Source organism: Pyxicephalus adspersus, chromosome 6, assembly GCF_032062135.1.
Source record: "Pyxicephalus adspersus chromosome 6, UCB_Pads_2.0, whole genome shotgun sequence".
Lineage (NCBI taxonomy): Eukaryota > Metazoa > Chordata > Amphibia > Anura > Pyxicephalidae > Pyxicephalus > Pyxicephalus adspersus.
In genome coordinates, this window is record NC_092863.1 from 81,665,617 (window position 1) to 81,691,758 (window position 26,142).

The following is a 26,142-nucleotide window of genomic DNA, read 5'->3' on the forward strand; positions in this document are numbered from 1 at the left end:
GAAATAGACTGGTTCCAATCAATTGTGCATAGATCAGAAATGTTGACCAACATTTGGACATGAATTTAAATAATTTCTTTCCATGAAAAAGGATCAGGAGGGTAGAATCTCTTAAAGAACTATTGCCTAATCGGATCAGTAATTGATTGATCAAGCACAAAATTAACAAGGGAACTTTCTAATCAAATCTAATAAATTTGAATAATCCTTGGCAGACTTAAAGAGAGAACAGTAAAACAGCATTATTGCATACATAAAAAGCAAATATGGAAAAATTTCACTAACCATCAGCTACTATGCAATTCGACTTGTATATTTTACATTTGTTTACATTTGATAATGTTGTGCAGTTTTAGTATTTGCAGGGAGGTCTGCTTTAAAACACACACTCAGCAATAAAACTATCTACTATGGCCTTTAAAGCTTCTGAAATGTACTTAACTTACAGATAACCACACATTCCTGAAAATGACATCTTAGGATGCCTCGGGCTAGGAAAGCTTTATGACAGAAGTGAAACAAGTTACCATCCGTTTTAATACATCCTACCTGAAACTTTTACATGTTTTTTCACCTTCCTTTCAGTATTTGTTTCCTGAAGGGTAATGTACAAGCAGAAAGAAACCTAAAGCCTTTTCCCTATTTTTTCAGGCCTGCTGACAGCTATGCTTTGGAGCTGAAATAACAATGTGATCTCAGTTCCTAGTCAGTCTGATATTGTTTATTGACCTTTGTGTAAAATGAGAGGATCAGGTGTCATATATATGTATGATTTTTTTTTTTTTACTGAGCGGCGAACCTTAAAGTGAACCCTGGGATTTGCTCATGCTGGTTAAATCAACAGGTTCACTTTAATGCAAAACTTTTTTAACATTCCCCTTACCACTCCATTCAGCTTCCAAAAGTGACCACTGGATGAGCTATGTCAAATTCTTAGCTAAAACAGAGTGGATTACTGCCCTGTGGGTATTTCCTTCTGCTCCTAGTAGTGTATGGAGTGATGGGGAAGAAAGAAAAGTCAGTAAATGTTGATAGGGATGGGGAGAAGGTGGAGGGTCACAGCATGTTTTTTTTTTTCCCAATTGCATTTAAAGGAATCACGTTAGCCATGGCAGAACAACTAATATATTATATTTTTATTTTACCAAGCTCTAGGGTTGTTTAAAGGGAAAGTATACTGTTTTTAGTGAATACATACTTAAGTTATTATTTCAATCTAAAAAGAAATCTATGATTTGTAAAGTAATTTTTTTTTTGTAACTTTTTTCTTTTTTGGTTTTCCATATATTTGTTGTGTTATTAAAAATAGATATGTGAAGATTAGTCACTAGATGGAGCCATCTCCATCTCTACAATAAGAACTTTGGCCAAACTTTTTTTTTAAGTTTAGAGCACACTTTTTTCTAACCTTTTTACCCCAAAGGAACCCGTGAAATAATGTTTAGGTCTTGGGGAACCTCTGTTAAAATCAGCTAAAATCAGTTGGATCAGTAGAAGAATACCTTCCTTTTACAATAGTGATCAGAATGCCTGCCTTACAGACAGCTAAAACTCTTTTTGGTGTCCTCAGCTGATTCTTCTAAATAGCAATGGTGCTGGAAATAGGCAGTCACAATCATTTGGGAGGATAATCAACCACAGCTCAGACAATGGGCTAGATTTACTAAAGCTTTCCAAGGCTGTGGAGGATACACTTTCATCAGTGAACCTGAGTGATCCAGCAAAGCTGGAATGGAGTTTTTTCAATCCTGGGCCAGATACGTTCCAGGTTTGCTGGATCACCCAGCTTCACCGATGAAAGTGTATTTTTACCAGCCTTCCAGAGCTTTATTAGATCAGGCTCAATCCATGGAGGAACCCTTGGGTCCCAGGAAACCCTGGTTGAGAATGGCTGGTGCAGAGCATGGAAGGATTAGAACCATTGTCAGGTCTTTCATTAGGTGTCATTAGTAACCAGAACTGCATTGAAATTAATATTACTGGCTAATAATTCTATTTTTTCAGGTAATACCCAGGGGTGCTGTTGTGGTAGCGATTTGTTACTGCACTTGGGTATTTTATGCAGCCTTGTGCCAAACTGCTTTCATAGACTTGAAGGGCAATGCTTTTTAAAGGCCTTCCAGGTGTTTTTTTTTAATGAATGATAAGTATTTTGAGAGGACAAGTTATGGGTTTCCACTTCCTATACCTTTTCCTATACCTCTCCAATTCCTCTGCAGGACAAACATCAACCAGCCTTCTCAGCAGTGCCTAAGGAAGATTTGCCTTTACTTCCTGAGCCGTGCCTGAAAGTCATTGGTAATTAAAGAGAATTAACACCTTTATTTGACATCCTTAAAGAAAACTGGTGCACTGATTTAAAAATACCCTTCTAGTAGTGGTGTAGGCAACTAAAAACTTTAACTCAGCAGGGATGTGCATTGGACCTTTGCAGATATACCACCGCTTCCACACTGAAAGCAAGGGTCCTTCTCTAGAGCATACTGGCAGGGGAATGATGTTTCCCCTTATTCAATGACTACTGACTATAGTTTCTTTATCAAGGAAAAAAAACTGTAATATATTGGATGATCTGTCAAACCCCAAAATGACATAGCATTTTGTGTGTATTTTTTTGTTTTATGCCTTTTTTGTAAGGCATATATTTGGTGTACTCTGTCTTAAAATATATTTTAAACTCTACAAACTATATTTACCTACTGTCCATTGATGGTTGCTCCCTTACTAGCAGTTTGGGCATCATATGCCATCTTGATTAATATGATATAACTACATCACCTGTGCATAGAAGGTGATTGGTTCTAAAACCAAGGCTTGCCAACATTTCCAAAGAAACCTTGCTGGCTGGCAGGTAAAACAGTTTTATCCTAAAGCTTCTGAATAGTTGAGCTGTAACACTGACAGGCAAAAAAATGTAAGATGCCATGCTATATGTATACTTTAATGTTCCTTGTTTATCGTGAAATAACAGAGCAGAAGCACTAATTTGAGTTTAAGTTCGTGCTTTACCCTTCTATTTGGTTGTGTGCTAGCATTCACTCCCTGTATTGGTTTTCTGGGTTTATCTGCATTCCACTTTTCAAAATCAGAGGAAAAATGGCTGCTACAATTGTGTGTGGATGACATATGTTTATAGTAATACTCAGCTGTCAGACAGAACTAAGAAGTCAGGAACGTTATGCCAAATGCCTTTTGGAGCAATATTTATTTTTACTAATACAATTAGTGAAAAAATCATACATTTGAAGGCTTATGACTGAAAAAAACTCGTCTCCTACACACTAGAGACAGATAACCAACATTTAGCCTGTCGGTTCACTTGGAAGGTTGGAGCTTCAGCTATGTAATAAATAGTGATTTCAGAAAACCAAACATGCATATCATTAATCCTTATCCCACCACTGGCCAAAGCTTATTGTGCACACTCATTGTGGCCCTCCGCACATAATTCCAAAGCTTGGTTCAAATCCCCAAATAAATTTTGGCATCGCCTGCAGATTCTCAGACTAGCTTTACTTTGGGGCTCGACAAAAACAGTAGGAGAGCCGTGAGCTGCATTTCCTAGAAACCTTGATAGGTTTATATTTCTTAGAAAACAAAGATTGCTCTTAATGTAACAATTTGACAGCCGTGTTCAGTAAAGATAACTGTAAGTATAGCTGAGATCCACTCCTGTGAGAAAGAGCAGATTGAAGTGTTTCTTTTCAGCGTGTGCACTGTGAAACATAGCGGTCATTTCATAATAAGTAATTCATTCTATTACAGTATACACTCAGACAATAATACAACACTATTCAGTGCACACATAAAATAGGTTTCATTTAAAATTCTCTCTCGCTCACTTTTTTTTTTTTGGTCTTTTACTTTGCTTGGGTTACCAAAACATGATGGAGAGTGACTGAACTTTACAAAAAAAAAAGAATTTAAATAAAACATTGTTATCTAAAAAATGTGGTAAGTGGGTGCCACATGAAAGCAGTTTTGAGAATGCCAGCATATTGGCACAGCACAGTAAAAACATCCATGCATACCAGAACTGGGGGGATCACATTTGTTTTTCATCATTAGATAAATATATAAGGTTTTTCTAGTCTGGAACATTTGTATGCCTGGGACACGGTGTCATAGGGTACTTGCTTAAAGGTGCAGAGCGGATAGTGCTTGAGACACCACATTGGGGGAATGTAAGGCGCACAGTTTTTTCTGCAGTCCGAAATTACAGTCTTCTAGGAATGTGGTGTAAAGTTTTTTGTATAGCTGGAATCTCTTAAAGGAAAACTGTGTTTCTTTAGTGCAGTATGTTTGCAATACAACTGGTCAGTGGTTAAACTAAAAATACAACAATATTATTGTTCTAAATCCGCTGTCCCTGTAATTGGCTTACTGCCTCTTCTTAAAAATTAGTATGCATTCAAAATTGCTATGTTGTTTCCTTTTACTAGAGGGAATTATTTTATCATAGCATAGATTGCATTTGCATCCAATTTGATAAAGAGGAACTGTTGAAGCTGTGCCCAAAAGGGCAAGTAGCTGGCAACGGACTTGCCTATGATCCTGCTGCTGATCTTTTCACAATTATTATTCTATGCTTTGTTGTCCATCCACCCTGTCAAAAGGTGGCCATCCTGGTTAAGGAGCAAGAATTTGCTTACACACATTCCACATGACCTGCTTCCTAATTCCAGTGATTTTTATGACTGGTAAGGCTAGTGATGAAGCAGCAAAAAAGGTGACGGTAGAACAAATCAACTTATTATATAAAGCAGAAACAAAGAGGACCTTGCACTGCGGGTTTTTAAGTAAATCTTTCTCTCCAGCATGCAGAAATGTGAACATCATAGTGAGATTACCAAATCTCACATTATACCTTGAAAGACTAGAAGGCAGTGATGGCAAAAAAAAAAACATCTCTTATACTGTAGAGTACCTAGGTATACACAAATGGCATTAGATTGAAGAGCTTCTCTTTTGGTTTTAGAACGTCAAGTTTAATGTCTTTTAGCACTTTGACTACATGATGAAGTAGTTTACTGGTAAAATGAGGCTATTTTGACTACGTTAACATGGACCAAGAATGAAAGATGTCTGCTCAACGTGTTTGCATAATCCATGTGACAAAATTTTTTTTGTAATAATAGAAGCCCCTTAAAGACAAATAATTTCATCAGTGGAATCATCATAAATTAGCTAGTAATAACCTTCATGAATATTACTATTTGTAAAAAATAGATGAAAGTAATAATATATTTTGGAGTCTTCTTGTAAATTTTGCACAATAAGTGCGACTATACATTTGTAATCCTGCCCTAACTAGCTCTCAACTTTATTTAGTTTTCAATATTTCATTCTAAATGTTTGTTCTTTTTATTGAAAAATAAAAATCAGTACAGGTATTTTACTACAATAGAGACAATTTGTTATCCCCAGGCAATCATGTAAGCACAGGGTGCTTTGATCATTTGGCTTTTGCTGCAATGTTGGTTTGCCTGTGGAATTATGATAAGAGATTTAACTCCTCCCCTAATTCCTGGGTGCAGCCAAGGAAAATGAGTCCCGTTAGTCTGTCTTCCATTACTGGTCATGTCGTGCAGAGTAATCTCCCTCATAAAACACATCTCAGCTTTTAATTTTAACAAGCATGAAACACTCTAATCCATTTGTAGAATGACTAATGTAACTGGCCAAGAAATGATGTCTCATCTGTTTTTTAAAGGTGAGGCCATAGAACAGGCAACTTGTTTGAAGGAGACTAAAAGGGGACCTACAACTTTCTTTTTTTATTTTGTTTTAAACATTTTATTATAAATAGCCTGCTCTTGGTGGAATTATTGATAAGATAGACTACTATGTTAGGAATTAAGTGAGAGAAATAGTGCTGTGCTGAAGGGACATTTTGCACTGGGCGCATGTAGTACAGTACAAATTCTGAACTAATTAGCTAATTAAAAAAGTTGAAATCTTTTCTCTTCCAAACAAAAAACCTGGTCAGCCTACAGAGTGGAGTGCAGTGTGGCCAAATACAGAGTATTAATTGTATGTAATGGTGTTCAGGGTAGTCCAAAGAGACCACTTTGGCAACTCCACTAAGGACAGTAAAATTCTATATTTTTGTAAAATTATTTTACAAAAAAAGTGACAGAAATTTGTTAAGCTTAGTACAAAAAGTTTGTTCTAAAGAAATAGGAATTAAATCAATTTGGTAGCAAAATGATAGCACAGATACGCAGTCATATAAATACCAATTATTATTCCTAGCTTGTCCTGTGGAGTATTGCTGAAGATTGATGGGAAAGAAAAAATTCTGAGTCATAACCTGTTTTTTTTGTGGATAAGGCATAACTTTGCAAGGAAGACGAAAGGGTGGGAACTACCTGCCCTTGAGTAGATTAGTCAAATAACTTATGTTGTTCGCCTACCCCAGGGTAACGTATAGACAGAAAAACAAGACAAAAGGAGACTGGGGTTTGTAGGCTAATTATGAAAAATGTATTCTGTAGTAGGTCATATTAGTAATCATACAACCCCTTAAGAAATACATATTCATATCATAAGACAAAATGAAGTGGTCCCATCCCCTAATCCAGGTTAAGGAGGGGATATTAACGGGACATGTATGCTAGACATATGAATTCCCTGACTAGTCAAAACTTTACAATACAGTAACTAAAAGTTCAGTCCTGACGCATTTCGCCTGTACGGGCTTCCTCAGGGGACTTGTGAACCGCACAGTGTAACTTTGTATAGAGATAACATGTATATGGGTTCAGATAATGACATATAAGCATAAGCGTATGCATATCAACATATAACCAATATGACCCACTACAGGATACATTTTTCATACCTAGCCTACAAACCCCAGTCTCCACTTATCTCTTTTTTCAAGGTATAACTTTGCCAAGACAAGTTGAAGGCTTGGTTATATCAATGTACATCCATAGTTCCTAATCAGAATAACACTTTAGTTACTGATAAAGATGTTTAACTTCTAGTGGTGGGAGCCATGGATTCTGTCTTGTTGAGCTATTTGTAGAGCTTTTTCTGAGACCATCTATATCATCACACACACGTAGGCACCCCCAATAAGCATCCTTCCTATTTTTATAGGAGCGGCAATGTAAACTTTAACATAAAGGTTTATCCAAATAATATCTGCCAGAAATGCTAATGGTTATATTAGCATATAAATATTTTGTTAGACTTTGTGCAGTAGGATGTCTACATAAGCATGGTATTGCCCTCTGATTACGTAATTCCAATGGTATACCCGCTAAACTGCTCATTGATCAAATCTCAACTTGAGACTGGCCAAACATCATCCTTTTTCTATTCCCATGTTGTGTTAACCTTCAATTTGTCAAATCTTCCATTCAAAGCTGTTCCATAAAAACACAGTTAAGAATTGTGCTGAGGGCAGGGTTGTGCCCATATATGCTTTTTTTTTTTTTATTTGTGTGTGATCAAATATTTATTAGTTTAAATGTGATTTCATTTTTCTTTTTAGTGTACTCCCAAATGTGGCCCTGGCTTCAAGCATCGAATTGTCCAATGTAAAAGCAGTGACCTCTCCAAGACTTTTCCCAATACAAACTGTCCAGAGGAGAGCAAGCCACCAGTCCGTATACGTTGCAGTCTGGGACGTTGTCCACCTCCCAAATGGGTTACCGGAGAGTGGGGACAGGTAGGTGACAATTGGTTTACTGAAACATAGTGCATTTTAGATACTAAAGATTTGTGGTATATCTCTGCTGAGTGTACTGTGTTTTTTGGGCTTACAGCATATTTAGACATGAACATGAAGCTATGTTGACAGACTTTTTGCAATAGATATAAAACAATAAAGGGGCTGAAATATTTACTTTACCTTCATACATTGCTGACTGCAGTTCCTTAAAGTCTTGGCATCTAGTCATATAATCTTTGCTGATGTAGGAGCAGTTTTTAGTGTGATTGATCCACTTCTACATCAGAGGTCATGTGTCCAAGTGCTTAGCCAGTTATACATCTAATTATACTTCCCTACAAGACTGAGAACACTGCTTTAGAATAGCATTTAACAATAGGCTCACCCAATACCAGAAAGACTGTTAGGGGTTTACCAATCTTTTTTTATTCAAGATTCACACATTTTTCAAATGGATTTAGTTGAAATAAATGTGGGAACCTTGGGTAAAATTTGTTTGAACTAACACAATTTCAGCTTATATAATAGTATATAATATATGCAGGCTATCCTTACAGAGATTATTACTTTGCCCAGTAATACCTACCTCACCAGCTCTCCCCTCCGCACCCTCCTGCACCACAGCTAGCTCAACAAACTTCTTTTGAGTCTTTCATGTGACGTCCTATTATCCAGTGCACAGATCTAGTTGTGGACTGTTAGGCACAAGCACTGCCACAAAACGGGGGTAGAGGGAGATGACAAGGCAAATATTTTTGGTTGTAATAGAGGAAAGAGCAGCGGGGGACCTATGGAGGAATAAATATTGGAGGTCTGAAGGTGAGGGTTTTTTTTTTTTACATGCACACGGTTATTTGGCCAGTGTGTCCAGTGTCACCCTGGATACAATTAGAGCTTAAGTATGAACAGCAGTATAAAACGGCTACTGTTCAACCCATGGTAATTTTATAGAAGAGGCTTACACTGGGTTAACATGTTTAAACAGTTTAGCATGCCTGCATTTACTCAAACTGAAAAACCTTAAAAACCATGTGGTTATCTGTTTTTTTTTTACTGTACAGTTCTAAAGCTGAACTCCTGTTTCTTGTTAAACAGATTAATTTGTTTTTAGATTCAAAGGCCTTAAGACTTCAGAGTAAGTCAATGTTTATTGTACATAACAGAATGTCCTCCTCTTTATTCTTTAGTGTTCAGCGCACTGCGGTCTGGGACAGCAGATGAGAACAGTGCAGTGTCTGTCATACACGGGGCAGGCATCAAATGATTGTCCAGAAACTCTTCGCCCACCTTCAATGCAGCAGTGTGAAAGCAAATGTGACAGTAGCCCCATTTCCAACACAGAGGGTGAGTATATGGCTGGGCTTTTGAGTGGGCATCTATGCCACAATTGTCATGCAAAATACAATTACTTTGTTACAATTTTTCTGTATATAAGGATAGTGATAGCCATAGGAATCTGAACTGTAGGGCATTCAAGTGCAGAACATGAAAGCCTGAATTAAAGTTGGAGCTGTGGTCCAAAAGGAAAATGTTTCTGATTAAATGGAATGTTTTTTTTAGTACAATATAGCACTTATATTTGACGCCAGGGCAGGTAAAAGACATTTTCTTAACAAAGCAGACATGAGACAATGAATAACACACACAAACACATACATTACTGGTTTTCATTTGCTTCAATATGGTGAGTCAAGAGGGGTCTGTTGTAGACTAAACTATTTTATAGCTACAGTAATTCTTCATTAAATAGTTCAAATAGTACTGCAGCCACAAGCCAGAGATTTATGAGAACAATGTATTGGGTAGGGTAGAGGCATTTTACAGTACAATGTAAAACCATACTCTTAGAAAGGACCATTTTTCATAAATAAATACAATTGGTAATAGTATTTTAGCATGTTTAAATTTTAATCGGGATACTTCAGGCCTCGCCCCTGATCTATCCAGATTACATCAACTAATAGCCAAACATGACCATATTTTGGAAAGCATTGCCGTTAATATTTAGCACAATGAATGGGCTCCAAGTGTCAGTAGCATCCTGCCAAGACTGAAAGAAAGCTGAAATGCATACAGCTATGAAGAAATATATGCCTTTTCAGTTGCCTGTCCTGCCAATACACATAGTGATTGGTCTGCCCACACAACTCGGAAGGCCTTACATATCATGGACTTGGTTATGCTGCCAGATATTTACAATCCAGCTGGGTCCACACACCTGCCAAAATTATTCAATTACATAGGAACGAAGAAAAAAAAAAAGCTAAAGAACTGCATACACAATCAAATGAAGAGTCTTTTCAACCAGATTTCATATACTGCTTGATTTTTGGCTAATAATTTGTCTGAAAATGGGCACATTCATGTGTGGCATACACTTACATACTTACTTACTCTGTGCAGTACTGGCAGTACTTCTCAAAGTGTGTGCCATGCCCCCTTGGGATGATGGGCTAAGTAAAGTTCAGCTGCTTTTAAAATTACTTAAAAAGATTTGAGAACCACTGCACTAATACGTACGCACAACTGACGATGCACACATTAGACTTTCGTTACTTTCTGAAATATGTGTTAAGCCTTGTTTAAGTTTTGGATAAATTAGGGAAGTGTAAATTCTTGTATTTTTTTTTCTTTTGCACTCTCTGTCCCGACTGGAGAGATTTTGCTTTTATTCCTGTCCAAGAAATGCAACAGTTGGAAATCCCTACACAGTGAGGGGACAGTGGTCACCATTTATTTCAACCCAGTGAAAGATTTAATCTCACATATTTGTCTGGTGACAGCTTTAACAACTTAAATTTTCCTTTTTTTTTCTCTTATTGATTATTGCCAACAGGGCAAATACAAGGGGCAAGCATTCTTTGTTATGTTTATTTTTTATAGAATGCCAAAAAACATCATGTTAGTTTCATAGGAAATACATCCTAAAAAACTTCTTGTCCCATAAAGGTTATTAAAGTTAAAGAGCAGAGAATCATAATTAGATATGTTAAGCAATATGTTACCTTCTTCTTCTTCAAAAAAAACATTCTGCTGGTGGTAACATGAAGATCATAATCCAACACTTGCACATGCAAGGATTATATTACATTCTTCTGTTGAGAGTAGAGTGCAGACAGCGACTACCACAGGATTTTTATGCTACTCATAAACATTAGTGGAACACACTAAACCACTAGAACCACAACATTCGTGCTGCCTCTTGAGATCTGCATAGTGAGTAAAGTGTGCCCAGATCATAAGTCAACATTCCAGCTTTTTTTTTGTCTACCTTTACTCTTGGTAAAATTGGTATATATGTTAAGAGCAGTCATTGAGCTTCTTACTAATGTGCCTCCCTTACTAAAAGGCCATTTTCTAAATATTCTTCACTCCACTCTAAGCCAGCTAAATAAAACATATTATGCAGGAGGGGTTTGTGAATAGAGCTGAATAGAGCTCCCATGCATTTAGGGTCAGTTATTCCATACTGCAGACATTACAGTTTGATTTTCTTCCCACCCTAGGCCCAGAACCTATAGCAATTTGTTACATCATTGGTCCTTTGTACCACTAAACCTTTTCTTTAAATTATGTTAACATGACCTTTTACTCACAGTGTGCGAAGGAATCTGTATCTAAAATTACCTGTGGTCAGCCTATGGACAATAAAATATTTACATGTTCCTCAAGATGTGCACATAATAGGATTCAATTTAAGCTAAAGAGCTTCAGGAGCCTGAGAGAAAATAAGAATAATTTCTTGGTACTGGCGTTATCTTTAGGCAAATAAATCAGCAGAGGAACAAGAACAAACAATTATATTCTTTTTTTTTTTTTTTTTTAATAATTTGACAAAATTGTACCCACCAGAAGACCATAATCTTTTATCTTTGTCTTTAAATGTAAACTGGGAAGAGAACAAGACACTTAAGAGCAGCAGTTACCAACCAGTCTGAGAAAAATTTGGTGGTCCGCAGCTCTGTCCCTGTATGGACACAACCCGCCCACTCTCCCATCGTAGGCTCAGACCTGCTTGCTAAACATCCTGGGGGGACAGTAGCACAGGGATGTGGATGCATCACAACGTCACTCTGGGGGAAGTTCCCCGTGCATGCGTGGTCAAGATTCCATGGATTTAGTGGTCCGTGACGGCCGAAAGATTGGCGGCCACTGCTTTAGAGCAGCCTTTCACACTCTTTTTTACGAGAAAGGAATCTTCAAAATAATTTTCAGGTCTTTTGGAATTGGTAAAAGTTTTATCTTGAGATAATGACACTATAACACTTCTAGCTTATAAATTGTGGAAGTACTGTTGCGTGTACATTGCCATCATTAGCAGAATCTGGATCTACATTTCTCTTTAGCAGAGTCCGTTCATTAATTCTGTTTTCATCTATAAGAAGCACACTCAGCTGTTTATATAGTTTCTTTGCATTCTTGAAAACCGCTCAGTAATAAATCTTCACTGGGTCATTTAATTCCCATTCTTATCTTAGAATTTCAAGCACTTCCAACCTTCTATAACCCTTTCACTGGAAATATCTTGGATGCTATCGAAGCCTTATAAGATCAGAAACGTCTAGAGACAGTTGAAGAGAGAGCAAACGTAGAAAGTTGATATTTCCTTCCCTGGCAGGGTCATTGTATTGTAGCTTTGTTATGCTGCCTTCATGATTTCTTTGTCACATTCAACGCTCTATAAAATGCAGGATATTGACTTGCTCCCAAGAGCAGGAAAATCAGCAATCTATATGGCGTGATAAGCAGCTTTGTTACGGCTGTAATTTTTAGCCAGTTGTAACACCCTGAAAATAGCAGATGCTATTGTGCTTGGCAATTACAAAAGCATATCTTTGTCCTTTACATCTTCTCCAGATGACATTTTTATGGCTCAGTGTTGTCCAATGGCAATGGATTTTGCAGAGTAATTTAGATCATTTTACTCACTGTAAATCCACAAATTTTATACCTTACCAAGTGAGGCTGACATCTAGACGTGCCAGTGCAAATGGAATAATTCCGTTTGATCCAATTAATTTAAAGTCAAGGAAATGTTTGAATCCGATGTGTTAAATTCTCATTGCTCTAGAGGTATGTTGGGTTATTTAAGGTTTTACAGTGGTTTAGTAATACAGTCATTGCATTCCTATTATATGTTGGAGGACAGTATACATTTGGCTTATACAGCTCTTCAGGTTTTATGACACTTGATTTGTGTATTACTAGGAATCCATATATGATATATCACTGAATTTGAGCAGAAGTGGGTTTTGATTTGGTACATGTTGAAACTTGTAATGTCACAAACAAAGCCTATTTATTTAGATGAATTTTTCAGATTAAAGTGCATGGAAATTGCTACTGTATATTTTTTCAAAGCTCTTCACATTAGTGCATTGCATTTTTTACAAGTTTTTAATGGCACATTTTGCTTAAAATGCACAATATATTATAATCAATAGCAATGTGTGAAAAGAGTACTAAAAAATACTCATTTTAATTAATTTATTATTCAAGTCAGATATTCATATAACATCTAGGGAAAAAAAACATTATGTGCTTAATAATAGCATTCAATGTCAAGCTCCAATATCTAAAGCTAGCAAAGTACTTTCTTGTAATAAAAGAGGAATAGACTGCAGAGATGGATACAAAATCCTGCCCCTGTACAAAGCATTGGTCAAACCACATCTGGAATATGCAGTCCAGTTTTGGGCACCACTTCACAAAAAGGACATTGTGGAATTGGAGAGAGTGCAGAGAAGGGCAACTAAACTAATAAAAGGAATGGAGGAGCTCAGCTATGAGAAGTTATATGAAAATTAACTATTCTCCCTTGAGAAGAGACATTTATGTGGGGATATCGTCACCCTGTATAAGAAGTTTAATCTCCGGATAACGAAGGGATTCTTCACTGTAAGGTCTGTAAAAATATGGAATAACCTCCCTCAGGAAGTAGTTTCAGCAACTACTATAGATTGCTTTAAGAAAAAGCTGTATGCTTTTCTAGAAGCACAGAATATAACTGGGTATTAAAGCTTTAAAGTAAAGATAACAGACCGTTGATCTAGAGAACATCTGATTGTTTCATTGAATCAGCAAGGAATTTTTTCCCCTGTTGGAGCAAATTGAACCAGGGTTTTTTTTTTGCCTTCCTCTAGATCAGAAGTCGGCAAACTCCAGCCTTTAGGCCAGATACGGCCTAGCCAGTAGTCCGTTCTGGCCTAACGCCCCCCTGATCGATCAGCCTAATTCCTGCAGGAGTGGGAAACCCGCGGCTCTTGAGCCTTCTTGTTATGCTTCCCTTCCCTATTTACCACCACCGGCGTTAACACTTCCACGGCCGGGGTAAGGGGACATTTCCTCTCCTCCGTTTGCATTGTGGTGGAGAGGGATTTCCCTTCAGGGGCATTCCTGGTGGGAGGCGGAGCCATCAGTGTGGGACTCGAGAGAGCGTCTGGCCTAGTGTGCCTTCTTGACTTCCTGAATTGGCCTAGTAGCCAAAAACGTTTGCTGACCCCTGCTCAGGATTAACCACATCCACAGGGTTTTTATCTGGGATATGTTTATTTCCTTAATGGTTGAACTTGGTGGACTATATATCACATCAAAGAACGCATTATATTGCAAAGGTGTGAAACGCCTCTATTATGGTTCTTCTAATACTATGGTTTCAAACATAAAGCAAACTTTTTATTTCAAATAATAATTCTACAATTTTCCTCCCTGACATTTACATAATGTGTAAATTATTACTATTATTATTATTCTGTTCTAATTTGTGTTTTCTTTCCTGAACAGAGTGCAAAGATGTGAACAAAGTGGCTTACTGCCCGTTGGTGCTGAAGTTCAAATTTTGTAGCCGAGCCTACTTCAGACAGATGTGTTGTAAAACATGCCAAGGACACTGACCCACCCCACAACATAACGAACAGAGCAGTGTTCAATCTGTGGATGGCCCACTAACCAGACAGACAGAGGAGGGACATGTCCTTGAAGCGTCCTTGAATCCTGTGTAAAACATAACCACTTTGTCAGCCCCAACTGACAGGATCCCCACGCTATTTAACTTCTGTGAAGTGAAATTTTTATCCAAAGTACTGGACACAACAGCAAGGAGGAGAGGCCGCCGATTGTGGAAGCTAGCAGCATGCTACTAAAACGCAGCAGACTTTAGAACAGCTGTGCTGTCACTACACCAATCACCAAGCTTACCTCCTTGTACGATTTTTTTTTCTTATGAACTTGCAAAATGACACTGAATCGAACTGTATTTAAAACTTTTTTTTTTCAAATGCTGATAGGACTTGGTTTAAAAAAAAAAGAGAGAGAAATTCTTCATACCTAAAAAATTATAAATATTTTATCCCAGTTTTACGGCACCAGAAGTTTAACTTATAAAAATGGGCTTTGAAATGTTATTTAAGAAGCAATTATAAATCAAAACTAAAGTAAGTGTATTTTGTTATTCTGCCTAAATTCTTCAGCATTTTTTTTCTGTAATACTGCTGTGAAGCAAATAACATATATAAAAGGTATACAATTGTCAGTATTCAGAGCTGCGTCAGTGACACATGCATACAGCTGCAGGTCTACTTCTTCAGTCAAAGTTAGTATCAGTACAGCTTGCAATATCATGACTGTCCTTCGATAAAAAGAGAAAAAACACATTGCCTGCAATCCGCCAATTTTACAAATGTGAAAAAAAAGCATAAGAGCAGTTGTCATTGGTGCTATCTTTCTTATTATTTAGTTAATATAAATATATTTAAAACAGGTTTTTAAAGATTACAAGATATTGTATTTTCTGTGTCTTTTTAATGTCTGTCCACTACATAGTGTAATGGGAGGATCAACAGTTTTTAATATAGTTATTATGATGTTGGCCTTTCCATTGTCCTCTGCCAGATGCTGAATCAATATTTCAAACCATCTCCAATTTACATAATTATGTCCAGCTCAAATGAATGTTCAGTTACTTTTTAGGTGCTTCAAAACAAAACATGCAAAGTCTTACAGTTCATTTTTAGAAACAGCCTCAGCTTAAATAGAACAAAGTGTTAATTTACAAGCATGCTGTTGGGAAGGACCAGTGCTACCTGTATAGAAGCAGCCATCTTTCTGCAAAGGTCTGACCCCGCCTCTTTCTGAGTCAGAGCCATAGATATCCAATCTGCTGATCTGTTATTTCTGCTGGATAAAAAGCTCTGTTCTGACTAAGCAGGGGACGGGTCATATTTCTGCAGTGAACCCTCTGCTTCAGTTTATAGATTAGGTCCTTATTATATAATATTTAGCAGATGACCAGCTTGTCCTCATTGTAGCTGTTTTCTATACAAACTGTAAAATTTTACAAACCTTGATGCACCTAGAATGTATTTTGTTGATTAAGGTAAAAGTTCAATTGGGCTGTAAACAGTAGAAATCCAAAATGTGAAACGCATCAGCAAACATTTTATTCACGTTTAGATTCTAGATATCAGTCCACCTGAATGTTTCCATAAACTATATTAAATTATCACACATTAACACCTCACTTTCTGCGATATGTACTGTTTGGTCATATTTCTAATACAGGCTATAAAAGATCCATGAGAAAATATGTAAACTTGTTTTAGAAATATAGGAGAGGATATTTTCTAAAATACTCCATAGTACGTTATGATAGCAAACTTGCTGCAAAGAAAATGTATGTTTGTCTTAACGCACTTTATTTCATTTGTGCAACGTGTGGATCAGTTTGTGATTTGGAGGTAGTTTTATAGTTTGTTTGTTTTTTTTTCTGGTGCACCTGTTAACAGTCTGACTTTTGCACCTTTCTTGCACAATATTTAGTGATGTAGTTTTTGTTAAAGATGTATATAAAATGTCCTTAATTTCTATCCTGCAGTCTCTATCCAATATAAGAAGCTTTCCAAATGCACATTTCCCATATGTCTTAAACACAAATTTTACATTCTCCATTCAGGCTGCATGCAGCAGGACACAAAGGCTTGCAGAGGCTACCTTTGACAAAATTAAATAGTATTGTGGAAGAAATTATAGAATGATACTGACTTTTTATGTTATAGATATAATTAGGTATTTTACCTTCCACGTTGTTAGTCTACACAATAGAGAAAGTACACTGCTTGGGGCCAGTTTGTAAAGAACACAATTTACATTTTTGTAATTTTTAACAATCATTTTGTGATTGATTTACTAAAGGAATATTTACATGGCTTAATGTTTGTTCACTTTGCTTAGTAAATACAGTAAAAGTTATGTTCAATCCAGTCATTCACTTAGAGTCATTCAAAGTGAACAATGCTTCCCCATATTTTTTTTTAAGTTCATTTTTATTGATTTTTTTGGAAAAAAACTTAAAAAACAAAAAAAAATTCATGAACCCAACACAAATGAACCCTATAGAACAACATACAAAAAACGTACAACATAAAGCCGTACTATATTACAAAAACAAAAGAGAGAGAGAGAAATCCACTTTTTTATCACAAGTAAATGCAACCTCCTAGAGAGAAACTATTCATTTAAATTCAAATTTATGTTTAGACCCAATTCACAAATAAATAGACCCCCATCTACTGTCACATGTGCATAGTAATACCCTAAGCTTCCCCATACTTACTATGCTAAGTGAACATTAACTTTGTCAGTTCTCCTATTTCTGGGGATTTATCATCTCCATTGTTTCCAACAAAGTTAGAATTTTGTTCTCCTTACTTATTTTTTTCTTTTTTTTTTTTTTCATAAAGTAGAAATTACCAAGTAAAATATTTTCTTCACTAAAAACTAAAAATTATACCTAAATCCGTTTTTATGTAGAGATGCTAAACTCCTAAAATAGCTTATTTTTTATTGACCTGTTGTTTTTATTTTCTTGTTAAATTTTCATTTCAGTTTCTATTGGAATTTAGAGACAATTTTTGAAAAAAACTTTTTTTTATTTATCTTTATAAATAGGCCCCTTACTTAACCCTTTTTGTTTTACTCCATAATCTTAGGCACATATATACAATAGGGTAACATTATTACAGTGTAACATATCTCTCATATCTCTCATAATTATGTTGGCAGCCATCATGCTGAAACAGAGGATTAGGGATGATTGACACTGCTCGCGTTTTCTGGTGTTCTGGAAGTGTGATGTAAAGTCCTTCCTTTTTTAAGATGTTTATTTGTTATGATGGCAATGCCATGAGGTTGGGATGTGGGACATTTGTGTTATTCAAAGTAAAACAGATTGATAGAACTAAGTGAACAGTACATTCAAGATAGAAAGTAATGCTAATATAATGTGATACTTTTTACAGAATATAGACTTTCACTGTCATGCCCAGTTTACCAAATATTTCATACTTAAAAACTGCATTGAAAAATAAAATGGTACCAGTTGCCTCAGATACATAAAGGGTCAGTCCATCCAAGATGATTGTTTTTGGAATAGATTGATGGGTCGATTCCTGACCTCTCACATCTACTGTAGCCTCCAGTGGCAATTGGAAATGAGGGAAACGGAGAATTTCTATTTCCCTAAATTTATTGGCAAATTTTGGCAATACTTTTGGAAAGTGCATTGGAGTCAATAGTGAAAGCTGTGTGACAGTCCCTAAATTCAAGATTTTTTTTAGGGACTGACTTTAAGGGATAACTGCTTTTTTAGACACAGTGCAGCTATCTAGTCCCTCCCCTGATTTAAACTAACCCAAATCACCCTCTGCACAGTTATGCCTACCAAGATCCCATAGCCACATTTCTGCTATAGTTCACATCCAGCACCGACAGTTTTCACTGTCCTGGATGCTCACTGTTCATGTTCTGGAGGCTCTGGCATAAGAAAGCAAGGCTCTGCTTACACCAAGACATTGGCCTCCACACGAATAAATACAGTACATAAAATAGCATATTAAGTAACAAGGAAAGATTAGTTTTACGGTGCCCAGCTATTTTCAAACTATTCTGGAGCTACTGTTTTGCCAAAACTACAACTCTACAAAAACATAAAAAAATAAGTAACAAAACCTCCCCTCCACCAGGCAAAATTTGCCATTAGTAAAATTGAATGTTTCCATATCTGAAAAATGTACAGTCCAAAAACCTTAATTACCATGGTCTACTATCCATCCTTCAATTTTGTCCATTCTTGTTCATTCTGATTAAATGAAAATGCTATAAAATCTAACGGCATATGTGAATCCACTTGTGATGCCTTGGCCAATGTCCACACCTGCCAACACAACCACAACAGAGACTTTCAGGTGGTTTAACTTTTCAGTATCTACTAACCCTAAATTTCCTTCTTGGTTGGACTTACCCTTTAAAGATCGGGCTACATAGATAACTTTTTTTCTTATTTTAAACTAAATCACTTATTATGTTCTAGCATGGTCCACTGTACACACAATATAAAATCGTATATTTGACACTAAATAATTTCTGTCCTGAATGTTGAGTCCTCACTACCATACCAACCATCGGAAACACATCTTATCCATCAATGCTTGTAACTATTGAAGTGTGTTAAGGAAAGTGAGCTACTAAATGTTTTCTGTTCACTCTATGTATAAACTAATGTGAATCAGCAGAGAGAATATAGCGAATAAATTGCAGTAGTTCCATGCACATACACAATTTGTGACAATCTGAAATTTTACAATGCTACCTCTTGGCACAATGGCTTAAATAGGTTTGATAAGGTTGCTTGTTTTACGATTTGGTGCTGTAGATGTATCCAGCCTTGATGTAAAGAATATCATTTGTGACATGAGGGAACACTTGCATTTATTGGAGTTTAATATTATAATTATTGTATTTTTTTAGGTAATAACATGTTTAAAGTTGGAAAATTATTTTTACCTCAAATGAAAGGGATATGAATTGTTTATACCATTATATTTTGCTATTTCCTCGGTGCTACGTAATAGACCAAGATGTTTATAATCCAATAAAGCTGCACCAATTTAGAAATACAAATAAAAGTAAAAGGTTTATAATTAAAGCTGAACTCCAGGCAAATATCTAAATGCAGAAATGGGTTTGTAATTCTCTGCATCCAGTTCTTAGATTCACATAGCTCAGCCACAGAGCCTTGTCCGGCAAGACAGAACACCTGAATTTTTTTCTCTGCTGCAGTTGAGCAATACATACAGGTCTTGTTCCTTCCCAAGCAAGTGATTGGACAGTGTAAAGAGAAGCACCACACCGATTAGCCCATCTGTCCTTCATTGCTCACTCCACCTGCACTGCAGCACATCTGATTGACTCCTTGTTCTGCTTCTCCCTCCTGTACTCTGAGCTCTAATGCAAGAGGCTGAAAGTCAAATTGCATCACTTACACTGCTTGTATTTAAAAAAATGATGTGTCAATAATACAGAGCTTCATTAATTTGTTTTTACATCTTCCTAGAGTTCAGCTTTAAAGCAATAATATGTCAATAAAATCAAATAGATTAGCTGTTATCCAATATTGTAATGTTATACATAATAAAAATTGCTGCTGCTACAGAATCGTAGTATGGTACAAAAGCTATAGTTTTTCATCATACTTCCAAACAAATTAAAAATATGCTCCAAATTTCATTGGGTTCAAGGGCCAAATAATATTATGAAATGGAAGTATTGTGCAGAGAACAAAAACATAATTTTGGTGCTAAAACTTCCAGGTTTGGCAAATGTTGAACTCTTGGTGAACTGGTGCATACTTCTTCCAAAATGGTTGATTTCATTATCGTCTTTATTAATCGAATGAAAGTCGTATACTTATTAACTTTGCAGAATGGAAATACCCATGTATTAGTGTGAGTAGTTGCTTTTTATGTTGTATTCAGTATTACTTTGGTACACTGTTACTAAAATGTTTGGCTTTTTTGTAAATTATATTCTAATTTATTACTTTGTTTCCTAACACCTGTTCTCCATTTGTTGTGTTTGATTATAGTAAAAAAAAGAGCTGTAAATCAGTTACACTCCCCTGCCAATACCTTTAAACAAGGAAAAGAAAACTACAAAATATGTGTAAAATAAAAGCAGGAACTTTCAAGAAGAATTATATGGCCAAACTTTTCTATCCTTTAACTTAAGGTTATGTTCTGTGGTCACTCCTCAGGTAGTTTATTGAGGGCCCATGCACATTCATCTTTTCAATTGATGTGCGCCCTATTCTGTGAGGTGTGTCTCCATTGAGGCAGTCCTTTATTATTAATATTATTATTAATAATAATAATAATAATAATAATAATAATAATAAACATGTTTATATAGCACCAACATATTACACAGCGCTGTACATTAAATAGTGGTTGCAAATGACAAACACAGACAGTGACACAGGAGGAGAGGACCCTGCCAAGAAGGGCTTACGATCCAAGAGGTGGAGGAAGTATTACACAATAGGAGAGGGAGGCATTGAATGGTGGGAAGTAATGAGGGTTTAAAGACGACAGGCAAGTTGGAAAAGTTGGGTTTTGAGTGCTCTTTTAAAGGAGCAGAAAGAAGGAGTAAACCTAGTAGGACAAAGAAGACTATTCCAGAGAGTCGGGCAGCTCTAGAAAAGTCTTGGAGCCGTGCGTGTGATGAGGTTATGAGTGAGGAAATCAGTTGTAGGTCATTGGAGGAGCAAAGAGCGCGGCTAAGGGAGTATTTTTCTATCAGGTCAGAAAGATGGGACAAGAACTGTGGAGGGATTTAAAGGCAAAGCACAGGAGCTTGAATTTGATTCTAAGGTGAAATGGAAGCCAATGAAGAGAACTACAAAGAGATGCAGCAGAAGAGAAGGGGAGAGTCGGGTTAGTGGAATACCAGAGAGGAGGATGTTACAGTATTTGCATGAGCTGCCAACACAACAGAACAGACCTACAAATTGACTTGTTTTAGTGAAGTGCTTCATAACTGATAACACTGATACATCTTTATTAATACATTGCATAGCTGTGATTTGGCCCCACAATTTTCAGAATGCTTTAAAGGTTACCAGTTTGCATATACTCATCCTTCCAAAATGTGCATAGGTGGGAAGGAGTGATCAAAGGTGCTTAGTGACCTAGAACAATCCTGTAACAAATCAAGTTGTGTAGCCAAAGTGAAGTCAAACTTGATCTGGATACTTTACTTGTGACTCTGTGTGATGCCAAAGAATCAGGATGAAGACCAGAAAGTCAGCAATTATAATATATTCCACTGCCATTACAGGTTTCCTTTAAACCATCAGATTATTCAGGACAGCTTAGGCTGTCTTTTTAAAGCTGAACTCGCAACTGCTAAATACACAGATATGAGCACTTCTTTTTTTAGCCAAAAGTTTTGTATGTATGTATTTCAACCCAGTCCTGAAATTCACACAGCAGAGTTAGATGGCTGATGCAACTTGCCCTGTTACAGGCCGTAGAAGGAATATAGTGGTGTTCTCTTCTCCCAACCCTCAGCCTGCTGAGTGGACAGTGCAAGAGCACAGTAAGCTCATGAAGCCATCTCTCTGCTCCCTGCTCTATATACTGTTCCTTGTCGGCAGTGCGGTAGAGAACATTGCCAAGTTGTCAAGTAAAACTCATATACTTATATTAAAATAAGTTATTTTAATATGTAATTAAAAATACTTGGCTGCATTAAATGGTGTATTTTATATCTACAAAAGTCCACATTTAACCTTCATTTCAGATTACAAAAAATGTATATTTTGAACAGCCATCCGTGCTCCTAAACATACAAATGGAACAAGCACAGTTCCTTATAAAAAGACAATAAAAAGTTCAATGTGCAAAACTCTACTTGGGTGTTACATGCTTGGACTTTTGTTTCTGATATTTCATCCACTAATTATTCATCCCACAGTGTGCCAGAGGATTAAAGTTAAAAAAATGCCCACGTGCACAATCCACATCCATGTCAGTATAACTCCCAATATCATCATGGGCTGTAACAGTGTGCATGAACATATAATTTCAGTCTCTGTTACAAAGCTACACTGATTAAAAAAAACCTTGAATTGCACTTTCTCCCCATGTTCTCATGGGTATCCCCCCAAGAATTATGCGTGAAAAATAAGCAGCAAAAATCAAAGTGCAGGCTGCTGTGCATGGTATAGAAATAATAATATTAAGAAGAAAAAAAGATGATGTCGTACAGTACAGTAAGAAACATTGATTGTGTTATGAGTTAGATTCTTTTAATACAAAAACTTGAATTTATCTGGGTCTATACATATAAAATGATCACAGATTCTCAATGTCATTAAGATCTGGGGAATTCCCTGACCATGGGTCACTTCTTGATCACTTTGCCCTATGATATGGTGCTCCAACATAATGCAAAACACACAGATCATCACTAAATTGCATTTGGATTGTTGAAAGAAGTTGCTTTTCAAGACAGTTTTGATATCATTCTTTATTCATGGCAGTGTTCTTGGGTAGAATTGTGAATGAACAAACTCCCTTGTCCAAAAGTCTTGTCTCACTTTGTGTGTAGATGCACTCACACCCACCTGCTGTCAATATTATTTACTAGTGTTTATATTGCACTAATATATTACGCAGAGCTTTACAAATTCAAAGTCATATCACTAACTGTCCCTCAAAGGAACTCACAATCTAATGCCCCACCATAGTCAAATGTAATTTCCATTGTCAATTTAGGGGAAGCCGAATAACCTAACTGAATGTTTTTTGGGATTATTAATATAAAACAGGATTTATATAGCGTCAATTTATATGCAGCGCTGTACATTAAATAGGGTTAATGACAGACAAATACAGACAGAGACACAGGAGGAGAGGACCCTGCCCCAAAGAGCTTACAATCTAGGAGGTGGGGGAAGTAACACACAATAGGAGGGGAGATATGTAGTGGTGGGAAGTAGTGATGGTTTCAAAAGGCAGAATAAGATGGGTGGAGTGCTTTTTTGAATGGGCAGAAAGTATGAGCAAGCCAAATAAGACGAGGAAGACCATCCCAGACGGTTGGGGCAGCTCTAGAAAAGCCTTGGAGCCGTGCGTGTGATGAGGGTATGAGGGATTTGAAGGCAAGGCACAGGAGCTTGAGTTTGATTCTAAGATGAAATGGAAGCCAATGAAGGGAACTACAAAGAGATGCAGCAGAAGAGGAGCAGTGGGAAGGATGGATGAGTCTGGCTGCAGCATTCATAAAAACAGCTTTTTTCTTTGCCATCGATTTTTTTAATATATTTAGTGTATTTCAGGTCTGCTGAATCCAGAAATTACATCAGTTTCATTGAATTGGCTCTAGTTCTTGTGATACAGGAATCGGAATAGACGATTTTACCAACAACAATCTGTTTCTGAAATCTGAAATTTGTTTTACTGCATAATGGCAACTGCTATGCATCAATTCCAATTGGTCACTCAACAAAACCTAAAGAAGAATATAAAAATATCAAAATGGTCTTACAAAAGCTTTGCTATCATGAACACCAATGGTCCATATGTGTTGATTTAAAAATGGTGAACTTCCTACTTGGACAGCAAAGTGGACACACAAAGTACCCATGTTTCATCTGCTTGTGGGATAGTAGAGCAAAGCAGGACCACTGGAAAAAAGTGACATGGCTTCCAAGGGAAAACATGAAAAAAGGTGCAGCGAACATTATTAACAAGCCAATGGTTGACAAAATCATTCTCCCTCCACTACACAAAGTTGGGATTAATGAAGCAATTTGTTAGAGCTCTGAACAAGGACGGTGATTGCTTCAAATACATTTGTAGATTCTTCCCTGGATTGAGTACTGAAAAATTAAAAGCAGGAATCTTTGATGGACCGCAGATTTGGAAACTGATAAATGATTTAAATTTCACAAATTACATGACTGATACTGAAGCTTCTGCCTGGCACAGCTATGTCATGGTTGTCAAGAACTTCTTGGGTAGCCATAAAGCACAAAATTATCAAGAACTGCTACAAAACTTGTTCTTAGACTTTAAAAATGTGGGTGTTACTATGAGTATAAAGGCATACTATCTCCATAGCCATTTGCAAACATTTCCAGAAAACCTTGGCGATTTCAGTGAGGAACAAGGGGAGAGGTTCCATCAAGATATAAAGGTGATGGAAGAAAGGTATCAGGGCAGATGGGATAGACACATGATGGCAGACTACTGCTGGAGCCTTCAACAAGACTGTTCTGATCATCAGCATAAAATAAAATCATACAAACTGAGTTTTTCAATGACTTCTTTGTGATTAGTTCTGTAAAAATACTGAATATAGAATATATTGACAGTATTTAAAAGTAATAAGTATTTAAAAAAAAAAAAAATTGTATACGTAGGCATATCTGGTTTAATTTTGCTTAATTTTCATGTTTCATTCAATTTCTATGAGGTTATTATTGAGGTAATTATTTCAAAAACTAGAGCCAATCTAGCAAAACCAATACCATATTTAGAATCTGTGCTTCAAACATAACCTAAAATGACTTTAATCTGTTTGGCAAGAAAATGTTTGATGATCAGTGTAATAGATTGTAGAGGAGAGAGTCGGGTTGGTGAAATAGCAGAAAGGAGGAGGTTACAGTAGTCCAGACGAGAGATAATAAGAGCGTGTACAAGGAGTTTGGTGGTCTCTGGGGACAGGTAGGGGTGGATTTTGGTGATGTTGCTTGGTGAAAGAGACAGGACCTGGAAATGTTCTGAATATGGGGGGTAAAAGAGATGGAAGAATCAAGGCGATACCAAGACAATGTGCCTGAGGGGAGGGCCGAAAAACAGTTAGGAATATTTCAGGGGGTAATTTGGATTTTGAGGGGGGGAAGATGATGAGTTCCGTTTTATCCAGGTTGAGTTTCAGGAATTGGTTGGAAATCCATGATGAAATGGCTGACAGGCAGCATGAGACCTTATCCAGGACTGAAGGAGAAAAGTCAGGGGTGGACAGAAAGATTTGAGTGTCATCAGCATACAGATGGTACTGTAAGCCTACCGAGTGAGCAGGAGTACAGATAAAGGGAACCGATCCAAGGACTGATCCCTGGGGAACACCAAAAGCAAACCAAGAGAGAGCAGTGTCACTGATACCAATGGAGCGCATGATTTGTATTAGAAGGGGGTGATCAACAGTGTCAAAAGCAGAGGAAAGTTTATGGAGAAGGGGGAGGGAAAAGTTGCCTTGCGACTTAGCTCGATGAGGTCATTGGCCACTTTAGTAAGAGCTGTTTCTGTGGAATAGGCAGCTCCAAAGCCAGACTGGAGGGGGTCAAGGAGAGAGTTGGTGCTCAGGTAATGGGTGAATCTTTTGAAGACAAGTCGCTCAAGAAGTTTGGAAACATATGGGAAAAGGGAGATAGGGCGGTAGCTAGAAGGTATGGAGGGGTCTAATGAGTGTTTCTTCAGGATAGGGAGAATTATGGCATGTATGAAAGTGGAGGGGTATATACCAGTAGAAAGGGAGAGGTTGAATAGTTCAGTTAGTGCCAAAGCTAGGGTGGAGGAATAGGCACGAAGTCGGAGGAAATTGTGTTCAAGTGGACA

The 26,142-nt window shown here is 36.9% G+C and overlaps 2 protein-coding genes across 2 annotated transcripts in view; one reads left to right on the plus strand and one right to left on the minus strand.

The window, feature by feature from the left end:
* Positions 1–20,570, plus strand: part of ADAMTS6 (ADAM metallopeptidase with thrombospondin type 1 motif 6) — a 168,685-nt gene extending 148,115 nt beyond the window's left edge. Inside the window, exons 23-25 of the mRNA XM_072416361.1 lie at positions 7,505–7,681; positions 8,872–9,028; positions 14,468–20,570. Coding sequence (XP_072272462.1) covers positions 7,505–7,681; positions 8,872–9,028; positions 14,468–14,577 — 444 coding nt within the window. The 3' untranslated portion in view covers positions 14,578–20,570. The remainder of the gene's footprint in view (positions 1–7,504; positions 7,682–8,871; positions 9,029–14,467) is intronic.
* CWC27 (CWC27 spliceosome associated cyclophilin) overlaps positions 1–26,142 on the minus strand; it is a 237,247-nt gene that overhangs the window by 48,380 nt on the left and 162,725 nt on the right. The window lies entirely within an intron of this gene.